Source organism: Penicillium macrosclerotiorum (assembly GCF_028827735.1).
Source record: "Penicillium macrosclerotiorum strain IBT 26536 chromosome Unknown utg000007l_segment0_segment0, whole genome shotgun sequence".
Classification (NCBI taxonomy): domain Eukaryota; kingdom Fungi; phylum Ascomycota; class Eurotiomycetes; order Eurotiales; family Aspergillaceae; genus Penicillium; species Penicillium macrosclerotiorum.
The window spans coordinates 1,189,043-1,212,083 of record NW_026643086.1 but is presented as its reverse complement, the minus strand read 5'-3'; the positions used below and the strand labels follow the sequence as shown (position 1 = coordinate 1,212,083).

Below are 23,041 nucleotides of genomic sequence, written 5' to 3'. Positions count from 1 at the left end.
GGGGGGGTGGATAAGCAAAAAGAAATTTGGAAGGATGAAAGAAAACCGGGATAGGCAAACAGTTGCTACCCAAGATATAGAACAAAAGCCGAACTCTACTGGAAAAATTTGCGCACACGCTCCTGGTTTTCCGGGCCGACGCCACTCAGGATCTGCTCTGCGTTCAAGCCTGTCGCGGTCACCAGCTGTTTAGCGGACTGGGCCACACGGGCAGCAGTCTGGCCTTGCAGAGTGCCGGCCTCAAGAGCCTGCACAATGGATCCAAATACGCGATCGGCCTTGCTCACGACAGCGGGGTTTTGCCTGGGGTGGATTGTTAGTCATTAGGAAGAAATAGACAATGCAAGGAGAAAACATACTGATCGATCAACTGTGCAATGAAAGAGTAAGCGTACGGGGCCGCCTCCTCGTCGTAGGTAATAGGAAGGGTGTCGATCCAGTTGGACACAATTTCCTGAGCACCCTGGACCTTGGACGCGTTGTAGTGCAGAATCTTAGCGATACTGGCGGAGGCATTTTCGGTTGCGAAGACGTGCTCCTCGGTGCGGTTCTGCGGGTGCTGGGTCACCTGGAACAGGCTAGGAATGCTGGCAGCAACGAAGTCGCTCCAAGCGGCACCACCCTTCTGTGCGGCAACACCAACGCCATAGGCAGCAGCCTGGCGGTTGGCGGCGTTCTCGTCCAGCAAACCGTTCGCCAGGGGCTGCATAATGTGGTCCTTGAAAGTCCAAGAATCATCGCCACAGAACTCCAGCACATCATCCATGATGCACAGGGCCCATTGCCGCTGTGTCGGGTCCTGGCTAGTGATGAAGTTGTCGTAGAACTGGATCAGCTGTTGCCAGGTGGGCAGGAAGGAGGTGCCCTGGTTCTTGAAAATGGTGTGGAAAGCCTTGTTCATGTCACTGAGCAGGTTCTGATCATCTTCAATAGCATATTCATATTCCAAGTTCTCCTCGTCACCATCCAGCTCAGCCTGGTCCTCCAAGCGCTGCTTCACGCGCATCTGGTAGTCCTCGAGAGTAGACTTGGCAGAGTCAATGAAGACCTGCATGTGTTGCGGGGTCAGGCTGTTGCGGCCAACAACCTCCACAGACTCATAGAAGCACTGGTACATCTCGGCCAGAGTATCGACAGTAGGCTCGGCACTAAGCACCTCGATAATCTTCTCGGCCACCTTGTTCCACATGTCAGCAAATCCTTGGTTCTGACCACCGTGGGCCTTTTTGTACGAGTTCAAAAGCTGAGGGATCAGCTTCGCGGCCGAAACGCGGACCGGGTCGTGGAAGAAGAAGGCAAGACCGGGAACAGCAATTCTCTCCATAGTCTCCAGGACGTAAGGCTCGAAGGCCTCCTCCAAAATCTGGGCGTAGATGGTGATCAACTCAATAGCGGTGTTCTTGTCTTCCAGAGCGCTAGTCTTGATACCAATGACCTTGCCCTTGAGAGGAACCAGCTCCCAGCCCTCATCTTGCTCGACTTGCTCAATCTGATCCTCGTCATCCAGTAGCTGGATGTCGGCCTTGGCTGCAGCCACAGTCAAGAGAGGGGGCATAACACCAGGCAGGTATGGAACAAAGTCGCGGCCCAGGACGCGGCACATGCGGCCCCAACAGTGGAGCAGGTATTGCGATTGGGGATCATCGGCATCGACGATGTTCTGTTGGATGTTGCCCAGGATCTGGACGAGGTTCAAGGCATCCTGGCCCATCTTCTCTTTGCCAACAGCCAAAGCGATCAAAGTAGCGCACTCCATGGCCTTAGCACGGAGCAGCCGGTACTCTTTACCCTGTTCCTCCTTAAGAACGTTGGTCAAGAGCGGCATTAAATTGTCGTAGTACTGGCCGAAGGCAGTCTCGGCAGAGTCAGCGATGGTAGCAATAGTGGACAGGGCTTGCTCCTGAAGGTATCGCTTGGGACTACGCAGAAGCTCGAGGAGTCGGCTCAGAAGGTCGCCAAGGTAGGGCTCAAGGATGCTGCGCTCGGCCTCCTCGCAGAAGTTCACGAGAGCGGCGGCGGCGTGAGACTGCACACGGGGTTCGGTGGAACTGAGCACAGGGATGATGTTGTTAAGAACAATGGCGTGGTACTTTTCCTGCATAGTTCCAGCAAAGTCGGTACTCATCTGACCGAGAGCATTGCAGCCGGCATAGCGGACTCGGGGGTGGGGGTCCCGCAGAGCAGGAACAACCAGGGCAAGGACCTGGTCGAGTTCGCCAACCATCAGGTCACGGCAGCCCTCTGAAATGGCAGAAATAGCCATCAGAGCAGCATGGCGATCGCGCCAGGCAGTCGAGGACATCATACGAGGAATCCAAGAGAAGGAAGGCTGCAGAATAGCTTCGCCACCCAGCTTGTTAGCCAGACGGTCCATACATTGCTCACCAGCAATGTGGTTGAGATCACTCTCCTCGGGTTCGAGCTAGAGAATCGTTAGTCACAAGTTACAGTCGCCATAGAAAAAGATTTTGTAACTCACATCCTCAGATGCATTCCACTCAGAGGCATCATCATCATCCTGGCCCACATCAGTCATCAAACTCAGACATTGGGTAACCATATCCTGTGCAAAGTTGGGCTGCTTCTTGCACATGCCAGGCGCATAGTCGGCAAAAGTGGCCATCAACTCCAGCGCATTCTGGCGGACCTGATCGCTGAGCTCCTTGTCGGAGACAACATTGATGCTGAACTTGACCAAGTCACCGAAGATACCCTTAAACATCTTGGGGCTAATCTCTGCCAGCTCGATGAGGGCCACGAATGCCGACGACAGCTCCTCGCTTTCGCTAGACTCTTTGAGGGGGGAAGGATGTTCAAAAGGGCGGGCACGAGGGGGAAGAACTTGGGCTGGGACTTCTTGTGGATAGAGCGGAACATGGCGGCGAAGGCTTCCATGGCGGCAATTCGCACCTAAAGGTCTTGGGTCAGAAGGTGTCTGTCGAGCGATTTTTGAGATATGGGAGTGGGGTGAGCATACAGAAATGTTTTCGTCTTCAAAGCCCTTCGTGAAGACGCTGACAACGGCATCCTCGTGCTGTTGCTCGATGATACCGGGGGTGGTGTTGAAGATGCGGAAGGCAGTCTCTCTAAGGCCAGCCTCCGCAGACTGGCTTGCCTGGAAGAGGACACCAAGCAGTTCGGGCCATTGCTCGCCTAAAAAAGATTCCAAGGAACCGGAATGTCAGAATGCTCGGAGACTCTTCCACGGGTGTTGTGGGCAGTTGAAGTCGCATACCGTTGTCGGTGTATTGGCGAGCGACCTCGGCCACAGCATCTCCAATCTTCTTGCGCACATCCAGGACAGCCTCGGAGGTCAGACAAGTGAGCAGCTTTTCCCGAATAGCGATACGCTGCTCATTGGGCAGACTCAAAAAGATTTCCTTAATATCGGCGCTGCTGGTAACCTTGCGGGTCCTGGTAGCGATTCTCCGGAAGAGTACAGAGGCGAAAGCACGGGTCTATTTAAGGTGCGAAAATCAGTCAATATCATCACCCAAAGTCGTCGACTTGTTGCGGGGAGGGAAGCGCTTTTTCTTCGTCGGCGTGGAGCACATCTCTGCAGCGCTCCTGGTTTCCCACGACGGCCTCCCTGTCCACCCCCTTCGGAGTAAAAATCACTTACTAGTGTATCTTCGGCACCAGCAATCTGCTCAGCCAGGCCCATCAGGAGGACATCCGGCTTGTTCTGCACCCAATCATTGTTCAGCTGCTCTTCGGCCTGAGATCGAACGGCGTTGTCGGGTGTGCCCAAGGCACGCAGCAGCTGGGACAGCGCAGTGTGGACCTCGGGAGGGAGCAGGGACATGGTGGGTGTGTCTGTTCCCAAGATCCAGCAGACGATAGCAACCCTTTTTGTGAGTCCCTGGTGGCGGGATGTGTGGTGGGGGGATCAGAGGGGTGAAGAGGGGGGTTGAAGGGGAGGAGTTTTGTTTTTGGTGGGGCGGGGAGGAAGGGAAAAAAAGATTGATGATTAGGGGAATTGATATGCGATAGGCGCCGGGTTGATCACCAACATTCCCGGGGAAACAGTGGATATGACGGCGGTACAGTTGGGAACAGCGAGCCTGAAGGATGTGGAGAAGCTCCTTCAAAAGAAGACTGAGAATACAGATTGACTGGGTGAAGCAAGTGACAGCCCCTCCGCTCAATCTGGGTGCGGCGGTCAGAGCGAGCAAAGAGCACGCTTTAACGGGTTGCCTGGACACGCCAACCGGGCCTCGGGGGCTTCAATACCAACCTTCCTACCAACCTACCAGCCAACCAACCAACCTAATACCGAAGGCAGTCCACGCGGCAACGTAGCGCTGTGGTATGTTTCATATCCTAACTTCGATGCAATTCTACATATGCAATTCCGTCTTTCATTATAGACCCAAGCAAAGCGCGGAGAATTGTTCCCGACAAAGAAGTATCTGCATTGAAGGCTAAAACTAAAAACGGCCGCAACTGATCATTACTCGAACAGCGGTATCTGAACGCGACACAGAATATCGATAATTAGAAAGGGGGTATGCACTCTCAAAAGATCACAAGAGCCAAAAATGAGCAAAGGAGAGGGTCAGTCGAGACTATGTAGAAGAGGATGGATGGATGACGACCAAGATTGAGAAAGAGAAGATGTCTAAAAGGAGAATCTTTTTTAACGGCCACTGGGCCGACTCAGAATAAACACACCCGCAATGACGGCAGCCAGGGTGACGATCGCACCCGGAAGTAGCAGCTCATTGGGGACACCAGTAATGAACTGCTCCTCGGGGCCATGCGAGGGGAAGGCCTGGCGAGGCTTGTTCAACAGAGGCTCTTCAACGGCCGGACGGTCTTCGGTCGTGGTGCTCTGGTCATCGATCACAGGAGTGGCCGGCTTAGCGGGTTGCGGATCAAGGGTGGCGGGAATGGGGGGTTGGCTAGGGTCATGAACAAAGAGATCAACCTTCTCACGGTGGGTTCGGCGACTAAGGTCAATGGCGTCCCGCATATCCTGGTCAGTTGTGATAGAGACGGTGTCGCCCTCGTTATCCATGTAGCTCAGAGCGTAGCCGGTATTGCTGAGTCTACCCTCCTCAACGACAGCCTCGCCGCCGACAGCCTCAAGCTCAGAGCCAAGCTTCGCAGTCACCTGCGAGACAAGGTCGGCGACACCAGAAGTAGCCAAAACGTTCACTCGGTGCACACGGCCGCTAGGGGCTTTAAACTTGAAGGGAAATGGAACGTTCTCTGCATGGGTATGATGGTTATGGGAGGCAACCTCGGAGTGCTCCTCTCCGCCGTGGTGTGAGGCAGACTCGTTCGGGAGCACGCTATTATCGTATTGTGACCTGGTCAGGTCGGGGCTCATAACAGAGCGGATGGGCGTATGCGGTTGCTGGCTACCGGAGACCATGGAGTCGGACTCGTGATCCATCGACAACCAGAATTTGTTCCAGGCAGGGCCCTCATCATCCTGAGTCGACATGGTGTTAATCTGAAAGATAGTACGTCATTTGATCAGCTGCTGCACCTTCACAATCCTGCAAGTTGACGATCATACCTGTTCCAGGGTAGCATAGGTGAGCTTAAGCACATCCACCATGCCAACAATCTCACCCGACTCATTCATGACAGGCAAGTTCAGGTAGTGACCATCTGCTCTCTTGTCAGCCAGCTGTAAAAGGACATGATTGCATAATTAGGCTTAGGAAAACGGACCGTGCATCTTACGAAGAGCAGCCTGGATGCTCATATCGGAGGGCGCAAAGTCGGGGTGAGGAGTCATAACGCGAACAACGCTGCAGGTGGCCGGGTCAAGGCCAGGGGCAATGACACGGAGAACAATGTCTTTGCTGGTGAAAATACCAGTGATAGAGCCCTGGTCCTGCACAAGCAAAGCGGTAGTGTGGTGCTCCTTCATCAGCGCTGCAGCATCCTTGACCGAAGTTCGGACAGAGACAGTCACCGGCGGCATGCCATCAAGAACAGTCTCAAGGGTCGGACCAGACATCTTTTGGCGCAAGGCCTCGACATATTGGATGACCTGCTGGGGTTGGCTTGAGCCCAATTCCGTCTGTACACCTTCCAACGCATCATATAATTTCCGGGATGAGCTGTAAGCTCGCTCCAGCTTCTCCATCGCATCGTAGAAGCACTTGGTGATATCCAAGACACCCGAAATGTCCTGGTTCTCATCCATGACCGGCAAGTGTCTGAAGCCCTTGCGAACCATCAGATCAAGGGCATCGGTAGCGCTGGTGTCTGTCCGCGCACAGAGGGGGTTCTTGGTCATAATCTCGGCGACAGTGACTTCGCGGGCCTTCTGGCCCATGCCCACCACACGGAACGCTAAGTCCTTCGCGGTGAAGATACCGGCAATTCGATCATCGTCGTCTGTTACCAACACGCAGTCCTCACGCTTGGCAGCCATCAACTGCGCGGCCTCCGCAATGCTGAGGGAGGGCTTGATCTGGAGAGCTTGGCTAGGCTTCAAGGCAAGAACGGTGCCGGGAGGGGCCTTCCGGGAATTTCTCGCCTTCGTCGGGTGATGCTTCTTCTTGTTAAGATCGGCTTCCATCTTGCGGCGAATAGCCTGTGGCAGTAGGCGAGACCGGTCAGTTCTGAACCGAGGCTCTATCACGCAAATGCAGGTCTCGGATACCGGAGATAACGCACCTCATCACGCTTCGACTGGTTCTGTCGTTGTCTGCTACTGGCGGCGCTCATGGTGCCACTACCAAGGTCGCTCGACGGGGGGTGGGGAACAGCGGAGGGTTCTGGTCGGTCGGGACGGGGTCGAGGGATGTGGGAGGCGTTCGAGTTCTCGAATTCGGGCAGCCTTCCTCTGCCGATGGTTTTATTGGGCGTTCCCCTAAAAGTACCTGTATGCGACATAATAATGCCAGGAGGGGAAAGACACAACAAAGAGGGGAGAGGAAGGGGGAGGAAAAGAGGTGGAGCAAGAAGGAATGGGTAATCCGGTATGAGGGTTTGAGGTGAGAAAAAAAAGACAAGCAAGGGAGTTCGTCCAGTCCGAGGAAGAGAAAAGGGCAGTCGATGGTCGATCCGAACAGGGGTGTTTTCGTTGTCCCTCGAGGCCCGTTCTGTAAACACGGGGCTTAGGTAATTGGCTGCTTGGACGGTTCAATACGGGCGCTAAACCTGTTGGGGAAAGGGAGCTTCTCGTGACTCAGTCACGTGTAGATCAGAGGGTGGGTTGTGGTTGCAGCCTGTGTATTAAGGCCACAGATCCCGTGGTCTCAGGCTCTCAGGCTCTAAGGCTGCAAGGCCATAAAGCCCTTCCCGTGACTGGGTCTCGCTTAAGGGCTTAGGGCTTCCCACAACACAACCATCCATCCATTCCGGAAGAGCGTCTGTGAGAGCGAGCTTCGACAACCCACTCCCGACAAGTCACCCGTACGCTTTCTCCCCCTTTTGAGCTGTTTCCATTTCAGATCGAATCCCTGACCTCCCACAGAGCAATCCGTCAAAATGGTCAAGAAGCGGGCGAACAAGTAAGACCAGATTCCACCCCCCGATGGTCCGCGATCCAGTCTCCCATGTCGACATCGATTCTCCGCAATGATGCCGACGGAAGTGATACATGCACACAACACGCCTTCAGAAAAAAAAGCCAATCATGAAAAAGTGCACACCAACCGAGAAAAAAAAACAACCTACGCGCATTGTCGGACGAATCGAATGGGAACTGAAATTGCAGATTCACCAAAATTCGAGGAAATATGGTTGCTGATTGATTTTCTACAGCGGTCGCAACAAGAACGGCCGCGGCCACGTCAAGCCCGTGCGCTGCTCCAACTGCGCTCGCTGCACCCCCAAGGACAAGGCTATCAAGCGCTTCACCATCCGCAACATGGTCGAGTCCGCTGCCATCCGTACGTTATCACCTCTCCCACATGTCACCCATCACCCGAAGAGGAGGGAGGAGACCACCAAGGTCCTTTTGTGGGATGAAAATCGAAACTGCCTGAAATAGCACAACACACGGATTCAGAAAAACATGAAATCACTAACATCGACCTTTCTTGGCCTATAGGTGATATCTCTGATGCCTCCGTCTTCGCCGAGTACTCCGTCCCCAAGATGTACCTCAAGCTCCAGTACTGCGTCTCCTGCGCTATCCACGGCAAGATCGTTCGGTACGCATGCTCCCCTCTTGTTTCTATTGGAGGCCCATGCCGCAGGCCCAAAACCTTCGTCCACAACATTCCACTAACCAAAACCCCCTTGTGCAGTGTCCGTTCCCGCGAAGGCCGCCGCAACCGTGCTCCCCCTCCCCGTATTCGCTACAACAAGGATGGCAAGAAGCTGAACCCCCTCCTCAGGCCGCTAAGGCTATGTAAAGGAGAGGAACGCCATTCAACGAACAAAATAAAATGGAGCTAGTCTGAAATGAATTCTTTTATTTTGTCTTCCTTTTCGCTTTGATGTCTCTTGAACGAACGGATTCCCAGTTCTCATGGCAGGATCGTTACTACGAAAAGCAATGACTCTGCTATGGGAGCCCAGGGGGAAAATGGAGAAAGTCCGCGCACCGGGTGTTCGATGACGGCTTGGAAATGAGGACGGAGAGGGATCTATACCCCTTTTTTTCGCTTCCCGTTTCCGCCCTGTCTTTGTGGTCCTTTCGGTGTATGAGAGCCAATTGACGCTGGCATGTGCATGACGGGAGGGACGGATGAGCCCCGTCGTGGGTCCTAGAAAATATCAAAAAATGTCTTTCAAACCGCTGTGCAGAAAACAAGTAGAACTGTAAATGGAGTCAAACTACGGTACCTCTACTAGGAAACTATAGAAGAAAAGCATGGGCTTTATTGTGAAGGGGCAACACGGTTTACAATTACGGATACAAATAGCCCTTCTCGAAATAGTTACCGTACATATCCACCATGCCGCTGCGGGCATTGGGCGTTGGGTTCCGCACAATCTTGACCTCGCCCTTCCAATGGCCCTCGACAAAGTGCGCCATCGACAGCTGCGGCGTCGTGGCGGTAAACGCGTGGGATATCCCGCTGCCGTTGGTACTGCGCCGCTTTCTCTCCCGCCGCACGACCTGCTCGTACTCGGCTTTCTTGGAGCGGCGGAAGGCAGCCAGCTCGGCGACCAGGTCGACCTCTTGCAGCATTCGTTGCGGCTGACTGTCTGCAGCTGTCCGCGATGGACTTGGCGTGCCGCGTGCTGCGGATGTCACGCTGCGCCGGGAGAAGTCGCGGCCTGGGAGAGGCGACTCTCCGCCGGAATGTGTTGAAGCGTCATCGTCAGATGGCATCAGCGAGACTTTCTCATTGAGAACTGCCATAGGAAAATATTTGCCCGGGTCGTTCTCGGGCACACCGCATTCTTCTTCTCCGAAGAAGCTGTAGTCGTCTGCAGCTGCCGCCCAGAGGGCCTCCGAGTCTCGGTCTCCTGTGCTTGACGTTTGGAGGCTTGGTTTCCAAGACGTTAGTCTAGCGGACCTATCAATAGGTGTGACTTCGAGGATAATTCGTCGCAGACCGAAGAGGCTTCGAGAGCGCTGGTGTTCGGCGCGCATGCGGGCCTGGCCGGGTGGGAGGGAATAGTCCGATCCGGCCTGGAGTGTTGCAAGTAAAGCTTCATTCGAGCAGGCCGTCAGGAATCGTGTGAGGGTGTGAAGAATCGGTGAGTTCGGTGGAATGTGTGAAGGGACATCTGTCAGCACTAGAGTCTCGAGATGCGGAATATGAGAAGGATGCAAGTAAGGAAAGCAAATTTCTTTGCCAGCGCGGCGCGGAATGGATTGGTTTCTCGGGCGTTTCGACAGTAGTTCCTGGATTTTCTGAGCACGCGCATCATCTATGGATATGGGCGAGTTGCATTGCGAGATAGCTGCGCCCAAGATATCGTTGAATGAAGATGAGTTAGAAATTGACTGCAGAGTAGCTTCATTCTCACTAGGCCACGTATGTGAGGGGATGGATCCATTGATGGTAAATACCGGAGAGTGTGGGTCACACTCATGACTAGGGATTACTTCTGGAGCGAATGCAGAACCCCGTCTCACTGCAGGCAGAGGCTCATCTTCGTATGGGTTTGACGGGCATGGAGTGGGAGTGGTAACCGTGAACGAAGTTTTGGTGTCTGTTATAGAAGTATCTGCAAGTTCAAACACCGGTATATTCTCTGATGGTAGTTCGTGCACTCGGGCCTCATCGGAAGCATCCAACTCAGCTTCTCTGGGTACTTCATTGCTCGCTGGCAGTTCTGGGAGAAAGTCGACACTGGAAGCTACGTCCTTCGATGGAGGTTCTGCGGTGAGAACTGCATGGTGGGCTCTGAGATATGCAAGTTTCTCGCCGGCCACATTCCCCAGAATAGGCACCAGCTTCTCCGCCCCGGGATATCTGCCGTGTTTTGATGCTGTCTTGTGAATCATATCTACCGTGTTGACGGTTCCAGCATCCAGGGCATGGAGGCGTGATGAAGCCAGAAGACCTGCCACTCCTTCCACTGTGATCTGGTTGTTGGCGATATAGAGATGGGTGATGCCAGAGTGTGGTAAATCTTCGGTCCAGGAATGATTTGAGGCTGGCTGGGCTAGTATCTTAATGAAATGCTCATCCAGCTGGGGGGACTGTAAAAGATCCGAGTTGGAGCTATGGCGGGCGGCTGCTTGGGAAACTGGATCCGGGGAGCTGCCAGTACGCCTTGTACGTGGGATTTCCGGGTGGCTCTTTGTGATAAAGGAAGCCTGTAACAAGGATCGCACTGCCATGTCGGTCAGGTTATTGTTCCGCAGGTCCAAGTAACGTACTCGAATTACAATGGCATTTGCCAGAAATTCGGCATCGTTGTCTCGCAACCCAATGTCACGCAGCTTCAGTACTTGAAGGTGTTCAAGCTGTGACAGGGACGAGAGCACACTTCGGTCTCGGGCGGATTTGGTATAGGAGAGGTCCAGATAGGTCAATAAGGGGAAGCGAAGCAGAGTCTCTGCCAGGCCCGCCGAGGTTGTGTTGGGTTCATGGTCTGCCAATAGAAGACGGACATTATACTGGCTGGATTGAGTTTCCTGCCTCAATGCAGCCATAGCATTGTGGTCAAAGAAGGGTAGCCTTGACACCATCAAGCACTGCAGGCACGGCAAGTACTCAAGGATATCTCTCAGCCAGCCGGGTCGCGGGCCGCCATAAATCTCCGAAAGCGCTGGCGGGAGATGCAAGGTATGGGTCAATGCCCGTACTTCTTGTCGCGAATATTTAAGGGTTCTGCGAAACCGCGTCAGGGCGACTGATATCTATCGTTAGCGCGGGGTTGGCCAAATCCATCCGCGGGGGTGCAGAGTTTACCATAGACGGCATCATTATCGGTGCCGAAATGTGAAGCTGGGTCGCCCCATAGAAAGGGCATGAATAGGTCGTGCCATCGATGGCAGACGAGAGAGGTGGCGCACAGGTCGCTCGAGGGAATGTAACGGGCGATGATAGCCCACGCATCTCGGTCTGTTGCGGACTTGTAGGACGGTGGAATCAGATCCATCGCGTTCGCATGTTGTGTGTATACCAGGCCCAGCTGTTGGCGGGATAATTGTATTCTCTCGATCAAAAAGTCGTGTCTTTGTTGAAGACAGGGGACGTTGCCCGTGTTGATCGTGTGAGTCGATGCACCGCCACCACTCGAAGGCGTGGACGCCCCGTTTCTTAGGTATTTGGGGTCCGTGCTATATGTAATCAATCACCTTTCTCGAGGTTTATGGTTGATCTTTGATATTCCTGACAGGGGTGGGGAGGTCCCTGAGCTCGATGAAAGCAGTCATGAAAGAAAACAGCTGTCTATTGTCCGTGGGTCTACATACCTCTGATCTAAATATATTTATCCTCCTGATGAGATGAACTTGTCTGCCTTACCAAGGGTTAACAATATCACCTATCGGCCCCCAACTATGCTGACTCTAGAACGAGCAAGCATTGAGCCGACTTTTCGGGCAGCAGTTTCTGGCGATCCTTTGGCCCGTTTGGGATTTGGAAATTCTCGAAGTCCTGGAGGAGCCCTTGCTAGCCCGGCGTCTGTCCCACGCCAGTCTACAAAGTTGGTCTTCTGGGCTCGACTTTAACTTGCTTCATATATTCAAAGCCCAGCCCTTTTGAACATAAGCCTTCGTGGTCTAGTTGGTTATGACGTCGGTCTCATATTCACTTATGACGTCCCTGGAAAACAGGGTTGTTATCCGAAGGTCTCCAGTTCGAACCTGGACGAGGGCAATTTTTTTTAGGAATGTTTTTGCAATATCCTTGATACCAATTGACTGTCTTTTTGCTTGTCCGTTGAATTTTTATTTAGCAAAGCTGTAGGAGTCTAGGAAGTAATTGGGTTGACTCGGTGTCGAATAATGAAATATGTAGCTACATTCCGAGGAGTGATCACGGGACGAGTTTATATATCTCTCTTCACACTTAACACTGACATGGAATCCGCAGGACATCTAGTGTAATATCCGTCTACCACAATAAAAGGATATCCTTTCCTCATTTCTCATATATCACAAAACAAACATATTAGGCGCCCCTAGCATCGAAGAGACATCACTAGGAGAGGCATTACACAAAGAGAGCAAAGAAAGAATAAGAATTAAAAATGAGACAAAATACAAACCATGGACACACGACAATAACTAATCTATATTACCACTGACCAGCAGTTTGAGAAAAAGGCACGTAATGGAGGACTCAAACACCGTACTATGCCAGAATATATACATATAAGAAGGGAAATGTAGACACAAGGCCTGTCCAAGGCAAATGAGATCAACCAAGTCGTAGTCGTCCAGGCACAGCGCGACCGCCGAACAGGCGCGTAACCCCACCCTCCTCCGAGGTTGTGGTGTTGCCCGTGTCACCCGACATCCACCGCGGCAGGCGGAATGGCTCGCCCTGGAACCACTGCGGCGTGCTGGTGGTCTCGAAGGTATTCCGGACGCGGTGGGCGAAGGACTGGAAGAAGTTCTCCTCTTCGTCCTCCTCGCCATCGAGCACAGTGGGCGCGGTGACGGGGCGCTGGGTAGTCCGTGGGGACCGGGAGCCCTCACCGACGGAGACACGGAGCCGCGATGAGCCGACGGATTCGTCGTCGCTGCGGTCCGAGGCCCAGGTAGACCGGCCGCCGCGCGATGAGACGGCCAGGGAGCCGAAACCGTTCAGCTCGCGCTCAATCAAGTCACGGCCCTCGCGCCAGCCGCCCATACCGTACCCAGCCGGATTATTCTCGACGTCGTGCAGGTCGTCCTCCTCGGCGAGGCCGAAACCGCAAATGTTCTTGACACGACCGTATAGGTTGAAAAGAGTGGCACCGATAGGGACCAAAATGAAGATCGGAAAAATGTAGTCAAAGCCCTTGCCCAAGTAGGTGAGGTTGATGAGGCGACCGAGGAACTCGTAGAACGTCGTGGCGCGGCGGAAGTCCTTCGGCAGGAAGGTCAAAAAATTGTAGGCGATGGGGACGGTGAGACGGGCGACGAGGCTGGCATACCAGCATGCACTTTCGCCGTAGGTGTTGCGACGCACAAGAGCTCGGTTACCCCAGACCTTGACGTCGTTGACACCCACCAAAGCAGCGGAACACATGTACAAGAGCCACGCCGAGGCCATGACCTGGCTGCCAAACCCAATAGGCTTCTCGTCTTTCCAATTCGGGACAACAGTTAAAGTGACTGCGGAAAACTGAGGCGCCAGGGATTTGATCAACTCAGACCAGACAATACAGACCGACACGACGGTGAAAAAGGCGCCGAAAGCTAGCCTGACGGCTGGAATGACGTTGGAATAGAGTTGGTACCGCATGTAGGGGGTCAGTAACTTCACTTTCGGAAGACAGGACGACCGGCGGGGCGCCGGGCCAAACTCGAGCTTCTTTGACGCGGTGGAGTTGATGATGGCCTGTAGGTCAGCGGCCAGCATGACCAATCGGTCCCATTCATCCACAAATCGAGCCTTCATGTGTCGGGCACGCTGCAGACGCCTGGTGAGATCGGCTAGATAGCGCTCCGTGATCACTGAGGGGGTTGTGCCCGAGGTCTCCGGCGCCTCGAGGATGGGGACTCGCACATCCGATGAACCTGGGCCGCCAGAGAGATCCTCGATCCAGTTCTGGAAATCGCGGGCGGTGCCAGTCTTGCGTTGCTGCAGCTGGGCGACCTGAGAATTGAGGCTCTCGAGTTCATTGACAGCGTCCATCAGGCGGTCATGCACCTTGGGCGCATGTGCTTGGATGCGTTTCAAGCGGCCACTGACATTCGCGTTCCGGAACAGGTTGCGCGGGATGGAGACCAGGCCGTGACCCATGAGGTAGATCGCGAGCACAAGACCCCACACATAGGCGAGAGCCATGACGAGACCCTTGATGGCGGTGAAGTCGAATCGAATGGAGATTGAGATGTAGATTAACCCGACGATCGCGCAGGACAGAACAATCAATTGATAACGGGCATTTGAGCGGAGGGAGTAGAGCAGACGGGCCTTGGGTTCACGATATCCGGAGTCGAAATAGTCACCGAGGAGCGGAAGAATGGCCCTGGAGGGAAAAAGAGTGACATGTCAGCGAGTCTGGAACTAGATAATTTGGTCTTTTGCGGAAAACCCGCCAAGTAAAGAGCGCCCGAAAGAGCCGTACCAGGTGAGGACGAAGATGAGCCAGTAGGCGATGCGCCAGCATACCAGGACCATCCGATCCGGCAGCCAGATTGCTTTGGGACCGGTGCCATCACGGGCGCTGGAGGCTAAATCGATCGGGACAAGCAGCACGACACTGGCGGGCAGGGCGAGGGCGAGAAAAACGGGGACCAGCAGGTAGGCCGGCGTGGCGCGGAGTGTCAAGAAACGGCGCAATAGCAGCAGGACGAGGACGGAAATCGTCACCAAGGCGAAGGCGAAGAAAATATTGGAGCCCACGGAAACGGGGGCGGAGAGAGAGAACATGGCCGGCGGGAGAATGGGGGAAGGCCAGGAACGGGACGGGGAATCAGGAAATGAGGCGAGCGAGTGGATTTAGCCGTTGTTCATGACGAGTAATTTGATCGAATCCTAGCGTTAGGAGGGAGAGATTGGTGTGGCGGAGGTCGAGGTGGGAGGAGCCAGAATGTCGAGAGATCGAAGGGTCGATGAATTGATAGAAGGATAACAGGCCGCAGGACGGACGTTTCCAGGGGAGTGGCTGACTTAAGCTCCGAGTACTAATTTAGTACCGCGAGCGCTGTAATCAGTGAGTTCGTTACGTAGGCCGCCGGACGCGCACGGTGGCTGGGGGGTGGAGTACCTGGGACTTGAACCAGGGGTACCTCGGGGCCTGGAACGGAAGTACCCAGTACATCGAGGAGAGACATGTGTGGCGTCTCCCCCCCAGGCCAATGGGCGCGCCCGGATCCCACCAGGGCCAGAACGTCGATCCTGGGGCTATTCGGGAGGATCCTGAACGATCGCCCTCAGGAACGGCGATGCAGGACAGTACCGTCCACGTCGGTGACCGATTGAGAGCTGAAGGGGAGACAGGTCGCGCTCCTCAGCTCTTGGGACCTTTTGTGTGATGGACTCGAGGTTGAGCGAACGTTCTTGGCCCTGGCACCCTCTCGCTGCAGTGGAGACTCCATGGTTTGTATCCCGGGGCCGTGACACGAAAAAGGTCCACAATTATGACGACGTGTTTGCCGTGGCCGCCCAGGGCTTGTTGGGCTTCACGAACAAGCCCATGTTCTTGTCTTTCTCATTGAGATGATAGATATGAATGGGAGACATTATGGATGCGGCCTGTCTTGTATGTGTGGCCTATAGTTTACTATCGCAACTATAATGTCCGATCGGCCAGCCCTGACTTGGGTTGGGGGATCGACCTGGGTGCCTGGAGGGACTTCAGATCGGCTGCGCCATCATTCTGTATCATTCCAAAACCGGTCGTTCTGTTGCACCACCAGAGTCCTCTGTCACTGACTGGACAGAATAATTTGAGACCGAATTGCATATACGTTGGGTTTTGTGACGAGATGCTTGGTCAAGGACCTGTTGGGGGGCGAGGGGAGGCGCTTGTTGGTGTTTCATCTTCCCAGGGTGCAATCGCAAGCGGGAAGTCGATTGAAGACAGTTCTTTTTGCCTGGTTGTCAATGTCCCAGTTCCCCAATCCTCCAATTCCCCAATTCTCCCCTGAGGCTCCAGATGAATCGACGATAAGAACGAAGAGACGAAGACCAGTAAGAGAAACGGCGCAAAGCGAGTCTGGAGGAGGCACGTGGTCGGGTCTGGTGACTGTCTCTGGCACCGGACCGTCTGTACGGCTGATACCGCCCGTACAGACCAGACGGCCCCCATCTCCGCGGCGGGCTGCTGCTCCACGCCTGTATCGTGGGTAATCGCCATACCGCACCACCTCTGATCCTCGCATTCGACTATACTCGTATCTCGTCCCTCGTCCCTCATTCCACTTTTCAGACCTCGTCGGCTTGGTCGTCTCTGATTCCCCTTCTCTTTTCTTTTTCGCCTTTCCTCCTTTCTTGCCCTGTCCTCTCCACGGCCTTTCCCTTCTTCTTCCACTCTGTCTGGCGTGAATTCGTGAGCATCCTGCCTCCCCCTCCCCGCGGGTTCTGTGCCCACTTGAAACACCAATCCGCCAAGTGTGGACTGTCATTCCACTGACGCCTCCTCCCCCTCTCCCTCTTGTCTGCCTCTCCACCTCGTGCCTGGAGTCAGGAATCAGGAGCCTCAATCGGTTCTTCTCTCTTTCTCTTTCATTCCCCTCTTCACTCAGTTCCTTGACTCGGGCGCAATCGTACCGTCGTGCGATCGTGCGATCGTGCTCTCATCTCTGAGACCTGCCTCTGGACCTGACCCTTTCCGGTTCACGACCCAGAGTTGAGCCAGAGTTGTCTGGTGCGACTTGAGAGCTGCAGCATCCCTGTCACGGATCCCCATCCCTCCCACGATTGCACCCGTCAACCTCATTCGCTCTCCAAGCCACATCCAGGCTTTCGTCAGCGAATTGCATCCAATCGACGCTGGTGCCCGAACGCCTTGCTTTCCCGCCGTCCTGGTTGCTCGTTGCGACTCGCCTACCCTCCGGCCCTCCGTTTGGGCCGTTCGCATTTCCCATCCCCACCCTTCTTAACTCTCCCTGATCGAACCTCCGACTCAGCACGGTTCCACACCAGCAAACCCGACCCTGCCCTTCTTTTTTTTCTTTTCTTTTTTTTTTCTGCTTTTCCCGCCGATCTGCGACCTCGAATCAACCCTCCACCCTCCCATCCCGACCCTCGCTGCTGTCAACACCCGCGCGACCGTTAAACCTTTCTCGCACCGCCCGCCTGACACCCCTTCCTCGTACCTCCAACGGCCAACCCCAGACCCCGGCGAATGCTGACCGCAACCACTTCACCTCGCGGATTGCTCCCTGACCCCCATTGATGGGGCTTCCGTCATGAATCCCGCTCAGTTTTCCAACCCCGGCGGGGCCATCCCGGTTGTCAAACAGGGCATGCAACCGCAGCAGCAGCGAAATTCCGATGTCCAGCACATCATGAACCAAGTTGCCCAGCAACTTCAAGGTCAAGGTCCTTATGGCGGATGGAAAGATGAGGTCCCCATCAAGACTCGAGTGATGAATGTTTTTCAGATGTACGTCTTCCCAAGCAGGGCTGGAGAACAAAAAAACACAGGATTCCTTGTCATTGTTGCTGCTATTGTTTGGTCTGGGTCTCATGAGATTGATTGGAATTATCTCATCGGTCCCTTGATTGATTCCCCTCCACCCGCCCCTCTTTCCAACCCCATTCATCTGGACCGGCCAGTCTCACTAACCCTTTACCACATTAGGATCACCTCTCTCCGTCTCATTCAACCTCGTATCGATCTGGGTCAAGCTGCCCAGGCTGCCGTCGTCTTTGAACAGAAGGCTTTTCAGAAAGCCAATGAACGGGTTCGTCACTATTTCCCACCCCTCCTCTCCCTTCTCTCCCTTTTCACCTCTTTGGTCCTTTCCGTTTTAGATGAAATAAAGTAAGCTGACCTCGGTGGACTTTTTGCGACAATAGAACGATTACGAGAAGGAGTGCAACGAAAAGCTCCTCCACATCAAGGATACTCGAGAGCGACAGGCGGCCGTCGCTCTTCAGAGCGGCATGATGCCCCAAGGTGGGCCAGGCATGCAAAACCAACTTCAAGGCGCTTTCCCTCAGCAAGTCAACCGAACCCTCCAGACCTCTCCCATTCCTGGTCAGCCTCAGATGGCTATGGGCATGGCCACTTCCAACCAGCAGGCAGCCATGCAACAGCGGCAGCAGCAGAACGCCATGCTTCAACAACAGCAGCAGCAGCAGCGAGTTCAGCAGCGCCCGAACAATGGAGTCGCTCTTCCCGACGACCTGAATACTCTCTCAGCCCAAGAGCTCGAACACGTCGACCGCCTGGCAAATCAGATGCTCCAGAAGACCTCGGGCGAGGACATGGAGAAGATCAAGATGAATCTATCCAACATGACTCACGAGCAGCAACAATACCTGGCTCGAAAGAAAATGGATCCGATGACGTATTTCTTCCGATCGCAGGCTCTGAACCAACTCCGCAGACATCGTCGTCTCCGCCAGGCTGAAATGGGCCGCCAGCCGAACGCGGGTCTCGATCCCAACGGTGCTATGATGGGCGGGGATCCAATGATGCAGCAACGCCAGATGCTTCAGAACATGATGAACCTTCAACGCAACTCCGCATTTACGGGCACCCCCGGTCAAGGTATCGAACCAGCATTCATGGGAAATGTTGAGAATATCCAGGGCCAGCAGGCAGACGGTCTTCGATCTCAAGAGGCTGGGCAGTTGGTGGTGCCTGCCAGCTCATCGCAGATGAATCAACAGCCCTTCAATAACCAACAGAACATGTTCCCCCAGCATATGGGCCAGAGTGCCCAAGGAAATGTGAATGCCGCCGGCGTCAACCCTCAGATGTTCGGAGCAGCTCACATGCAGGGTGGTGCCAATGGATTCGCGAATCAGCAAATGCAAGCGCAAGCGCAAGCTCAAGCGCAAGCGCAGGCTCGCGTTCAAGCTGCTCAGAAGGCTCAAATGGCGATGTCAGGCCAGGCAAACCATCAGGCACAGGCACGTCTCTCTCAGCAAAGCCCTGTGATGCCGATGCTGAATCAGCCGATGGCCGCCGGCCAAATCTCCCCAAATCAAGTCACCGCGCAAGCTGTTGGGCGGCCTCCATCTCGTCCCCCGAATATGGGAGGGCACCCAGCAGGACCAGCTGGCATGCAGGGTGGGCAGTCCACGATGCAAGGCCGACCGCAAATTCCCCCGAACCTTCCACAAGCAGTACAAGACCAGCTAAACCAGATGCCAGCCGAACAAGTTCACATGTTCCTGATGAACCAACGCCGTGCTCATATGGTCAATGGGATGACTCGGATGAATGCCTCCCAGCAGGCCGGCGCCCTTCAGCAGGCTGTATCGCAAGCAGGCCAAAACCCGGCGATGTTCAATAATCAAATGGCAAATAATCCTCGAATGAGAAATTCAATCAGCCTCCAGCAGGGCATGAATGTCCCTGGTGGACCGAATCAGGCTCAACAGCTCCCAGGTCAGCAGATGACCCCACAGCAGCGAGCAATCCTGCAGCAGCGGAATGAAATGATCAAGCAGCAACTTCAGCGACAACAGAATGCTGCCAGCATCGAAATGACCCCGGAACAGATTCAAGAAATGGATAAAGCCAAATTTCCTCCATCACTTGTTAGCAATGCTTCCCAGGGCACTATTTTCTCTCAGGCACCAAAGAACATTACAACCTGGGGTGCACTTAAGCAGTGGACGGCCTCGAACCCACATGCTGCGAATGATGGTTCCGACCTAGCGAAGCTGATAACCCTCCAAAAAATTCACTACGTGCAGATAATGACTGCCGGAGCCAAGGGCCAAAGTGGGCAGGTACAGGGCCAGGCACCTTCCGCTCATCAAATGCAGGGACACAAAGGCGACATGACAAACATGCAGAACTTCTCCGCTGGCCAGACACAGACTTCTGGCTTGGGGATGCGTCCGATTACCCCTCAGGATCTTCAGGTGGCTCGTCAGAAACTGGGACCTCAGGCGAACAACTTTACGGATGACCAACTCCGCGAAATTCTTCGAAGCCGTCAGCGACAAATGATGATGGCCGTTCAAAACCGAAATTTGCCGAATCAAGGTCATCCGATGGGCCAGGGCATTGCTCCTCCTCTTCAAAATCCACCACCACAAGCAAAGGCACCTCCTATCCCACCGCAGCCGCAAGTGACTGGTGACATGCAAACGCCAAGTTCGAAGCCACAACCGTCTGGACCCGCAGCCTCCAAGCCCACCAAAGCAGCCGCCGCTAAACAAGTCCCGAAGAAGCGTCCTAATCCCGATGTTGCCGAAGAGAATCGTGCTGCGAGTACTACTACTCCTCAGCAGCCTGCGGCACCCCCAGTGTCTTCCACCCCGAAGCCAGCGATCCCTTGGACGCAAGAACAGTTTGCTGCAATGAGCCCTCAGCAGCGTCTGCAGGCGGAAGCTTCAATGCGTCGGCAGCAGCAGAGCCAACTCCGTGGCCCGATCCTGAACCGGGCTGCTGCGGAAGAAGCCTGGAACAACAATATTCCCCCGAAGATCATGGAGGTATACAACGAGATTTCCAAGGGCGCCCCGCCAACTCAATCCTTGCAAATATCCCCAGAACAGAAAGCGATCATGACTAAGCAACTTCGTGACTCGCTGGACGTCCTTGGCAGATTAGATGTTTTAGTTCTCCATGGGTTCGGCAAGATGCAGGGGCAGGAAAGAAGCATCAAGAATCTCCTTGCAATGCGAGTCCAGTTGATGCGTCAATTCAAGCCCACCCCGGAGTGGGTTGTTAATGACCAGTTCACGGTCACCCCAGATTACCTGACTGGCTCCATTCTGTTTATTCGCAAGCTTTTCCATATCATGATCCAGAGAATGAACGCGCGGAACCAAGCAGGCGGTGCGGGAAACCAAGCTACACAGCCTGCACAGCCCAATCCGACTCCTGCCTTGAATGCCTCAAACCTGCAGCAGTTGCAACAGCAACAAGAAGAGGCCCTTCGTGCCCGTCGCGCTTCTAGCCAGTCCGCTAATGTACCGTCAGCACCGTTTGGTGCCCCATCTCCCCAGGGAGTTCCTCACGCATATGGACCTGGTGGCCTTGCCCCTGAAAAGTTGAAGCTTCCTCCACCCAAGAAGCGCAAGCCATCTCAGACCGGCACATCATCCTCTCCTGTTCTCGTCAGTGCTCCTACCCAAGCTGCTGCCGCCTATCAAAAGGCAGTCGCAGAGGCCCAGTCCACCGCAGCTGCATTGGTTGGTGCATTCAAGTGCCATGTGGTAGAATGCCAATATCACTTCCAAGGTTTCCAGACCCAGGCAGCCCTGGACAAGCATGTGGAAGAGACTCACCAGCCTGAAGATGAAGAGGGCACTGATAATCCTTTACAATACTACCTCGACAGCCTTGACATTGGACTGGGACTAGCCCAGGACGGCACGGCACTCAAGAAGATTCCCGTTACCGGTGCAGGTGCTACCAACATCATGAACTCATTCACCTTGGTGGATTCACCGGCTAAAAAGGGCATTGCCACGCCTGTTACTGCTAGCCACACTCCTATGACTCGCGCTCCCAGCCAACTTGGTGCCAAGGCAGCCTCTCCTGCTACCTCCGCTCAACAGCTCACCCCTCAGCCAAGCAGCAAGGCTATGAAGCTCTCCCCCAGTCAGGATGCAAATAAGCATATTGCCAAACGTCGCCGAATTGTTAAAGACCCATGGGAGGATTCTCCCATGTCCAAGGAGCAGCTTGGTGACATCTTCGAACCTATGTTCTCCGAGTGCCGACGTCAAGCTCTCGGTTATGACCCTGAAGAATTTTTGAATGCCGATATGTTCTCCCTGGACCAGACTGAAAACACTCCTGATTCCCACGACCTGGGCCTCGCCACTCTGACTCCAAAGGATGAGCACAAGGAGGATAGCAAAGATTCTTTGCGCTGGGCTGATTTCATACCCTGGGATGAAGCATCCGTGGAGAATACTATCAACTGGATGGAGATACCTCCTGAACTTGAAAGTACCTTCGGTCTCACCTTCGATCTCGGTGGTCTTGACCATCAACCGAAGGACCTGAACCTTGACAGTGGTGGTGCTCTCGCTATTCCAGCACTGTGATGACTCCAAGTTGCAGGTGATTTGATATTTGATTTGACTTTTCGGTGATGTGATAAAAAGAATGAAGATGCGAAGGAAATGGATGGATGGATTGATCTCACGAACTTGTCTGTTATTCCGGCGGTTTTTCAGGCGTACATAGGATAGGTTCCTTTTTTTTATTCCCTTTCTCTTCCTTTTTTCATGAGCGGGATGCAAAGCGTGTGTACCATACCCAACGCGGGACACCTAGTTGTTACTTTCTTTTCATTATTTTCTTCTGTGACTTTGAGCGACCCCCTGTGGATGCCGGGTTTGATTGAATGCCTTTTTTAAACCGTTTGTGATTCCCATCTGGACCAGTGATGGCGTTTGTTCGAGGAGAAAAAGCTGGGGGAGGGGGGTTTAATTTCTGTTTCTTAAGCCGCCGGGTCGTGTGATGGTTCATTCATTGTTTTAAATGCATATGGTGAATACTATCTGCTTGTTAATACTAGCGACGAGATTTTTCTGTTCCTCTCGGGTCTAAACAGCTCTTCAGGGAGCAGTTACAATTGGTTGGAGTGTTGCTTTTTCTGTACTACTGTAATCTATCAACATGCTGGTTGCCAGTCAAATGCCTTGAATGGACAGCTTTATGGGAATCTGCTTTTGGTTTTCCCGTCCATCTTCACTGAGTATCCTCCTGGTCGATGGTATACGAATTACTATTTGCTATCTGGGTTGCATCAAGCATTCAAGCATAAACAACAGATCGTCGATCCCGAGATCACCTGCCGCAACGGACCCACATTTATCAGTCACGTCAGCTGCCGCTTATCGGCTGATAAGCACCTCCGCTTTGTTCAACCTCCTCTTCCTCCACAACGCCTCCTCAGCCATCG

At 54.0% G+C, this 23,041-nt stretch overlaps 6 protein-coding genes across 6 annotated transcripts; 2 read left to right on the top strand and 4 right to left on the bottom strand.

Moving 5' to 3' along the window:
* Positions 1–95: 95 nt before the first annotated feature.
* Positions 96–3,805, bottom strand: N7462_007258 (nuclear import receptor PSE1; the record flags this gene model as incomplete). Its single annotated transcript, XM_057078976.1, has 5 exons — positions 96–303; positions 360–2,422; positions 2,480–3,153; positions 3,236–3,458; positions 3,623–3,805. 5 exons carry the CDS (start codon positions 3,803–3,805, stop codon positions 96–98), a joined length of 3,351 nt encoding a protein of 1,116 aa, XP_056931646.1.
* An 834-nt stretch (positions 3,806–4,639) lies between these two features.
* On the bottom strand, positions 4,640–6,861 carry N7462_007257 (CBS and PB1 domain protein; the record flags this gene model as incomplete). The annotated part of the gene is made up of 4 exons (XM_057078975.1): positions 4,640–5,461; positions 5,528–5,622; positions 5,686–6,559; positions 6,643–6,861. The coding sequence occupies 4 exons, from the start codon at positions 6,859–6,861 to the stop codon at positions 4,640–4,642; spliced, it is 2,010 nt and encodes a 669-aa protein (XP_056931645.1).
* A 459-nt stretch (positions 6,862–7,320) lies between these two features.
* N7462_007256 (40S ribosomal protein eS26) lies at positions 7,321–8,373 on the top strand (the record flags this gene model as incomplete). The annotated part of the gene is made up of 5 exons (XM_057078974.1): positions 7,321–7,383; positions 7,445–7,481; positions 7,735–7,862; positions 8,024–8,126; positions 8,223–8,373. Exons 2-5 carry the CDS (start codon positions 7,459–7,461, stop codon positions 8,371–8,373), a joined length of 405 nt encoding a protein of 134 aa, XP_056931644.1. The 5' UTR covers positions 7,321–7,383; positions 7,445–7,458.
* A 454-nt stretch (positions 8,374–8,827) lies between these two features.
* Positions 8,828–11,484, bottom strand: N7462_007255 (uncharacterized protein; the record flags this gene model as incomplete). Its single annotated transcript, XM_057078973.1, has 2 exons — positions 8,828–11,235; positions 11,295–11,484. The coding sequence occupies 2 exons, from the start codon at positions 11,482–11,484 to the stop codon at positions 8,828–8,830; spliced, it is 2,598 nt and encodes an 865-aa protein (XP_056931643.1).
* A 1,265-nt stretch (positions 11,485–12,749) lies between these two features.
* N7462_007254 (LMBR1 domain-containing protein) lies at positions 12,750–14,915 on the bottom strand (the record flags this gene model as incomplete). Its single annotated transcript, XM_057078972.1, has 2 exons — positions 12,750–14,511; positions 14,611–14,915. 2 exons carry the CDS (start codon positions 14,913–14,915, stop codon positions 12,750–12,752), a joined length of 2,067 nt encoding a protein of 688 aa, XP_056931642.1.
* Positions 14,916–17,398: 2,483 nt separating this feature from the next.
* On the top strand, positions 17,399–22,178 carry N7462_007253 (uncharacterized protein; the record flags this gene model as incomplete). The annotated part of the gene is made up of 2 exons (XM_057078971.1): positions 17,399–17,896; positions 18,012–22,178. 2 exons carry the CDS (start codon positions 17,399–17,401, stop codon positions 22,176–22,178), a joined length of 4,665 nt encoding a protein of 1,554 aa, XP_056931641.1.
* Between the last annotated feature and the right edge of the window lie 863 nt (positions 22,179–23,041).